The sequence below is a fragment of the Chiloscyllium plagiosum genome, chromosome 40 (genome assembly GCF_004010195.1).
Source record: "Chiloscyllium plagiosum isolate BGI_BamShark_2017 chromosome 40, ASM401019v2, whole genome shotgun sequence".
NCBI classification, from domain to species: Eukaryota; Metazoa; Chordata; class Chondrichthyes; order Orectolobiformes; family Hemiscylliidae; genus Chiloscyllium; species Chiloscyllium plagiosum.
Window position 1 is genome coordinate 20,411,782 of NC_057749.1, and position 7,423 is coordinate 20,419,204.

The following is a 7,423-nucleotide window of genomic DNA, read 5'->3' on the forward strand; positions in this document are numbered from 1 at the left end:
TTTTCCACGTATGGAGTCAGCTGTTACGAGGGGGCATAGCTTTAAATTAAGGGGTGGTTGGGATAGGGCAGATGTTAGGGGTAGATTCTTTACTCAGTGAGTCGTGAGTTCATGGAATGCCCTGCCAGTAGCAGTGGTGGACTCTCCTTCATTATGGGCATTTAAGCAGGCATTGGATAGGCATATGGAGGATAGTGGGCTAGTGTAGGTTAGGTGGGCTTGGATCGGCGCAACATCGAGGGCCAAAGGGCCTGTACTGCGCTGTATTCTTCTATGTTCTATAACACAAAGCTGGGTAGGAGGAATAACAACAGAAGATGCAGAGGTGCTTCAATGTGGTTTGGACATATTGAGTGAGTTAGCAAACGCATGGCAGATTAAGTATAATGTGGATAAATATGATATATCCACTTTGGTAGCAAAAACAGAAAGGCAGATTACCTGAATAGTGAGACTAGGAAAAAGGGGCGATGTAATGAGATGTCCTTGTACACCAGTTACAAAGCCCGCACAATGTATGAAGAGAGACTGGATCAATGAGGACTATATTCACTGGAGTTTAGGAAATTTTAAAGAAATTGATAGAATTCTGACAGGACTAGTCAGGATAAAGGCATGAAGGATATTCCGTGTGACTGAGGAGTCCAGAAGCAGGGGTTACAGTCTAAGGGTCTGGAGTAGGCCATTTAGGAGTGAAATGAGGAGAAATTTCTTCATCTAGAGTGAGGCATCTGTAGAATTCTCTGTCACTGAAAACAGTTGAGTCCGAAACATTTTTTTTTAGGGCTAGAGATCAGAGGATGTGGGGAGAAAATGGGAACAGGTTACTGAGTTGGATGATCAGCATGATCATATTGAAAACCACAACAGCTCGATGGGCTGAATGGCCTACTCCTACTCTCTACGTTTCCAAGCTATGCTGAGCCAGCACAACGAAAGGAGTTGAAACCTGGGCTGAACATATATGATCTTGTTGAATGGTGGAGCAGGGTTGAGGGCCTAAAGGCCTAGTTCTGCCCTTATTATTTGTTTTTGTGTCTCTAGGACATAGTGTTGACACTACTGTTCTAATTACTTAACATGAACACACATCGTGGATTAATCGTACCTGATGCACTTCAGTGACACGGTGATCTGCTGGGCTGACAGTGTTGCCGTCTCTTCCCCCAGCTCTAGGCCAACAAGCCGCATGGCAGTGCCCTTACATGGGATCGGAGGGTCACCAGATGGCGAGCCAGTCCTCGAACAATCGTCTTCCTCCTCACTGGTGCTGATCTCACTCCCTGTGCCACTCATTTCGGGACTTTCCGATTCTGTCACCTTGACCTCCTGCAGCTTCTGGGACAACTCCTCACTGGCATCCTCCTTCCGAGGGCCTGCAGATGTCTCGGTTGTTTGCGAAGCACCAGGTAAACGTGCCCGTAGCTGCTGGTAGGGAACAATGTGTATCCCAGCTCTCTCTGTGTCTAATTCCCTCTTTATCTGGAAAGGGCAAAGGAAAATTAAGTTTAATCAGAGTTAGAATGGGAAATAACAAATTGTGCACAGTTAGATTCCACAAGCAGCAAATTAGTCATCTTCAGTGATTGGCCAACACACTGGGGAGAACTCCCTTGCTCTTCTTTGAAACATTGCCATGGGATCTTTCTCTACGCAGGAAAAACTTAACAAGCAATCTGAAGGACAGCACCTCCATCAGCATAGCAACTCCTCAGTCTGACCCCTCATACAGCTTTGATTTGGTGCTCACATCTCAAGAGTGGAACTTGAGCTCATGATGTTTTGGCACAAGAGGCGAGAATGGTACTGATGACACTGAAATAATATTGTTATGATGGTTGTTATTATTATTATTATTTGGAAACACGGGTTCTAAATTTAACAGAACCATGTTTAGCTTCAAGCTTAATTTAGATTTCCATATTGTGTATGTTAAGGAGTGACATCATTTTAGTTTCAATTTGGATTTGAACACGGTGAAAGGTTGTCTGAAAAATTGTTTAAACGATGCTTTTAAACAAAACACCTTGAGGTGAATAGTTCAATGCTTTAGACAAAGAGGGGTAGCGGAGGGAAAGAAATTGGGCTGTCGCCTAGCAACAAGGTGTTCATGACACATGGAGACAGAGAATGAACCACATTTCCTTTTAGAAAGCAAGAGAGAAACATAGAGAAGGTCAGGGAACTGGCAGGCTTCTTTCAGAGAGAGAGAAGCACGTCATTCAGACAGAAAAAACCAGGAAGAGCAGTAGCATAGTTGAGCAATTTCCAAAACAGTTAGGACAGAAGAAAAGAAGTTCTGACCAGCTTGGAGGTAAAAGCTCCAGAAACAATACACCTTAAGATATCAGAGAGAAAAAGCATTCTGCAAGGCTACTAAATTAAGAAACAAATTAGCTGTTTTTGCAGTTTATTTAAGGGTCTCGTGAAAGGACATTAACTAAGGAAGCACCAATACCCATGTCCACTGGACAGGATGATCCTTCAATGAGCTTTAATATCTTTGAGTTGTTACTTTTAATTTCTGATATTTGTTCATAAGATAACTTCAATTAGTTGTTATATAGTGGAAAACCGTTGCTTTTCCTATTACCTCAGCTCAGAACATAATAATATTGGTCCTTTGAATTTTTAAAACTTCAGGGGAAACGAACGGGAAAAGTAATCCCACTCAATGCCTACTGAAGTTTCTACTTGATGGCGCAGAATCTAGTCAAAGCTAGGCACAATATTACAGTGCACAACGTTACTATGATTGAACGGGTAGATTTGTTTTACCTGTCTAGCTCCCTCGGTGAACAGCTTCTCCATGTTGCGGTCCAGCCATCGCAAGTATGGACGAAACAGCAGCTCCAACTTCCCCATCAACCGGTTGGTGGCATGCTTTGCCCGTAGCCACTCCTCTGAGGCCGTACACACATGCCTGAATTAAATAGGAGAGTGATCTTACTGATGTAAAATTACAAGACAGAGCTCAGAAACAGGAAATAACAGAATGACAACATATAACTTGAGTTACAAAATAGCCCTCACAGCACTAGAGACCTGGGTTCGATTCCTGCCTCGGGTGAATATCTGTGTGGAGTTTGCACATTCTCCCAGTGTCTGTGTGGGTTCCCTCTGGGTGCTCGGATTTCCTCCCACAATCCAAAGATGTGCAGGTTAGGGTGGATTGACCATGCTACATTGCCGATAGTGTTAGGTGCATTAGTCAGGGGTACAAATAGGATAGGGGAATGGGCCTGGATGGGTCACTCTTCAGAAGGTTGCTGTGGACTTGTTGGGCCGAAGGGCCTGTTCCCATACTGTAATGAATCTAATCTAAAAAAAAATCAGATTTAAACTCTATTCTCTTCACTCTTCTGGGAAGGCACAGGTGAGTGAGGGAGAAGTGACAGATTTACTTCACTGTTCATCCTAATCAGTACTTTTCTGTCTCCACATTATCCTCCTGATTTGGGAGAGAGATGTTGCAACTCAATAAAACACCAGGGACACATCAAACTGGGATAGGCTTCCAGAATGATTTTTACAGATCTCCAGGAGCTCCAGCCAGATGTTAAAGTACAAATCAAGGCACAGTTCTTTTCCTTGACTGTAGCTTTATTGACAGGACCCGGCCTTATAGACTCTCTGTCTACTACTGCAGTGTTCCAGCAATCTCTTGGGGTTCCCAATCCATAATCAAGCAATTTTTTAAAATGTCATTTAGGAAGCGTAGATCTTCAGAGTCAAGAGATTGCCTTGTCATTTGCTAAATTTAAGGAGACCTATCTGCTACTTTGTGCATGGAGGGGACAGTTCTTTGGTAATGTGCAGCACTGTGTGTTAAATCAAATGAATTCTACCTCAGAGCAGACTACTGCAGATGCTGGAACTGTGAGGAAAGAACAAAACCTTACAACTGACAGAAAAACTCAGCAAATCAAGCAGCATTTGTGGAGAGAAACTGAGGTAATGTTTCAGACTGGTGACATTTTATCACATTGTCCATTGCCTGTGTACTTTTAACAACTTTACCAATGCACCATTACACAGCCCTCTAATTATTGATTAACGAGAGCTAGGCACAGGAGGCAGTCATCTCCAAATGTCTTCAGAGTTACACTAGAACCTAACAACACTGGGATGCTTTTCACCCTACCATCAGTACTAACAGCTAATAATTTTACTGAAGGAGAAAATGACAATTCACACCTAACTGAAGGAGAGTATACCAACAAGAGTTACATCCTTACAATCCCTCTTACATTGAAGATTGAACAGGAACACTTCTCCACTGCTACATGCTTAAACCATGAAACTACAGGCCTGCAAAGTAACATTGAATTTGATAACTAAGATGCCCAATTGCTCTTCTCAGTAACTATGGGATATGAGCTGATGCCCATACCCTGACTTCTTTGTTATTCTGAGAGAGAAACCAAATGGAATCCTGGACAAAGGGAGAGGCAATCAGGGTCCCTGAGCCATAGACACAGATGGAATAGCACTGTGCGAGAGTAGGTTGTAGGCGCAGAGGACAAAGAAAGGGAGAAAAATCTCCCAGATGCAAAGGTTCATATTCAACACAATACACTGCACAGAATTCAGTGCTGCCAAATCTTCTGCTGTTACATAATTAAAAATATTGCTTTCATTCCTATATGTCGATTCCCAGCCCAAGTTTTGAATCAATCATATAGGTTCAATTTCAACTGGTCTTTGGAGACAGTGGAAATTTAAACACAGTGAACATCCAGTCAACATCATTATGCCAGGTGGGAGAGTTCATCTTTTCCTCGATTTCCTTTCTTACCTTCCCATAGACACTGGTAGCTCCTGATCCTCAGGGATTTCCACAGTGAACACCTTAGAATTAGAGAAAAACACAAAGGTTCACGTATCCAAGTGCGACAGATGGGAAAACTAACATTTATTAGGGATACTACTTCCCATTCTCGCAGTATGAAATATCAGTGGAGAAACACTTCAGTATCTGGGATTTTCCAGAACCACGTACTATGCATACAGGTTAGAAGTCAAAACTCAACACTTGTTGACATCAAGCAATTTCTCACAATGCATCATAACAGCCTTTAACTTATGGTGTTCCCCTTCCATTTCCTGTATCAGATGCACTCTGATCCAGACTGGTGAGTTGGTGTCAGTTATTGACAAGGATATTGTTACAAACATAGGAATGGGGGACTGGGAATAGATCTTCAGGCCATCTGTCTTTCCACTCATTTGTCTGTTGCCTAGGCAAGGGGAAAAGTTGTTCAATTTAGGCCAGAGCTTCTAAAAGTGAGAATGAGGACTCCCAGTGAGGTCACAAGCTCCAACTGGCAATTGTCACAGGCCGCGCACACACACACAGGCACGCGCACAGACACAACACCCCACCTGTCCAAAACATAAGATTAGTCAAAGAAAACACTTTAAGGTGCGCCTCAAAGGACTGGAGAGAGAAGTGGAGAGTCAGACAGGTTCGAGGGGGTGGAATTCAGAGCTCGGAAGCTAGTAATTGATAGAATAGCCATCAATAATGGAGTGATGAAAACTGGGGAAACAAACATACGAATTAGGGGGAAACAGGCCATATGGTCCTTCAAGCCTGCTTTGCCATTCACTGAGATCACAGTTGACCTGATGTGCAACAGATTGGAACTGGAGAAGTTCAGAGTGCTGTGGAGATGGGAGAAATGCACAGAGTTAGTGAGAAGGGAGGCCATAAATTGTTTTGAAAAGTGAGATGTTACCACTGCTGAAATTTTAACGCATGTGTGTTTTTAGTTGCCAATTGTGAATTCTAACTTGACGACCTCTTTTTGCCCATTTGCACAGTCAACATGGAGCACATTGACAGCACGGGAAGAGAATTAAGACACCAGCAGTAACCAGAGGAATGCAGCTGTCTAATTGCTGTTACAACCTTATTTTAAAACCTCTTCGGTCAGATTGGTTTTCTCTTACTCAGCCTAAACACATGCAATACTTGTGCAAACAAACTGACATCGAACAAAGAAACAATTGTGCAGGGAGGATTATTACCTCTTACCTCCAAAGGGTATTCATCTGGGAAGCAGATCTGAATATCCATCTCCTTCAAATCAAACGGCTGCAACAGATAAAGACAAACAAGAACCAGGTTTTACAATGTCAGGTAAGTAACAAAATCAACAGATGACAGCATTTCAGAGAAGGTGGGGGCATCTGGGTGATGATGGGGAAATTCTAGATTTAGTAAGGCGTCAGACTATTAGGAGCTTCTTAAAGCTGAAGTGGTTTTAGAAGAGTGTTACAGAGGGTGAGGATTTCAAAGTGGAGGTCCTGAGTAGCAATGATGCGGTCGAGAGAGTAAGGTGACTCAGGAGAGTGGGCAAGTGTGAATTGAAGATGGATGTTTGGAGAAAAAGTCCTTGAAGAGAAGGCTGCAGCTGCAAAGTGAAATAAGAACAAGGAGCGAGCGGTTGGGACAAGAACAAAATAGGTGGGGCAGGGTTATGGTAGAGAGGAAGTGGAACTGAAAGATGACCAAATGTGGGTTTTTTTTTTAAAGAAGTGGGAGACAGTGTAGGGGAAGGGGAATCTTGGACTGTGGAGATTATGAGAAGTAAGGGCCTGATCAAAGAGAATACTGGAACTCAACGTTCAGCAGCAGACAGGGCGAGTAAGAGGTGAGGCAACATTTGAAGAGTAGGATGAGGTCACTGATAAGGAACGAGAGCTCAATGAAGGGCCCAGGTTTTACACAAGCAACCTCCAGGCCAGGCAAGGAGCCACAGACCTCACCGAAATCAGCATGAAGTTCTAGCAGCTGGCAGAAAGTTACTAACACCATCACTGTTCTATACTGTTGGTGCATTAGCGTCATCAAGAGTTGGCACCTCAATATTAAAAGGGAGGGTACACAAAGTGCTGGAGACACTTTAGACAGGGCCATGAATATACAGACAGTGAACTGAAACTTAAACACAGAGCTGGAACATTTAGGAGCTACCATCCAAGACTGTAAAAAGCGTGAAGGAGATCCATGTTCAAAACCAAGCCCAGAAACTTCAGGCTAATCAGTTTAACCTTGGAGAGGGGAAGATGGTAGAAATCAGGATTCTGAACTAAACTAATAGTCTCAATGAACAAATGCAGCTTAGTTAAAAATAGCCAGCTTGGATTGATAAGACAAAATCGTGTTTGACATTTTTGATGAGGTAAAAGAGGGCTGATGAAGGTTACGATATCACTGTGACATACCTGGTACTTCCAGAAGGTACTTGAAGTGCCATATGATAGACTTGTGAGGCAAAACTTTAAAGTTTGTGAGAAGATTTGTAGCTCGGGTGCTCGTTGTTGTGGTTCTGTTCGCCGAGCTGGGAATTTGTGTTGCAGACGTTTCGTCCCCAGTCTAGGTGACATCCTCAGTGCTTGGGAGCCTCCTGTGAAA

The 7,423-nt window shown here is 43.1% G+C and overlaps 1 protein-coding gene across 4 annotated transcripts in view; it reads right to left on the reverse strand.

Moving 5' to 3' along the window:
* Positions 1-7,423, reverse strand: part of si:dkey-24l11.2 (uncharacterized protein LOC100034462 homolog) — a 44,169-nt gene that overhangs the window by 28,171 nt on the left and 8,575 nt on the right. For all 4 annotated transcript variants that reach the window (XM_043680565.1, XM_043680567.1, XM_043680564.1 and 1 more), the window contains exons 3-6: positions 6,041-6,100; positions 4,799-4,851; positions 2,779-2,923; positions 1,109-1,482 (exon numbers count right to left, since the gene is read on the reverse strand). In XM_043680565.1, coding sequence (XP_043536500.1) covers positions 1,109-1,482; positions 2,779-2,923; positions 4,799-4,851; positions 6,041-6,100 — 632 coding nt within the window. The remainder of the gene's footprint in view (positions 1-1,108; positions 1,483-2,778; positions 2,924-4,798; positions 4,852-6,040; positions 6,101-7,423) is intronic.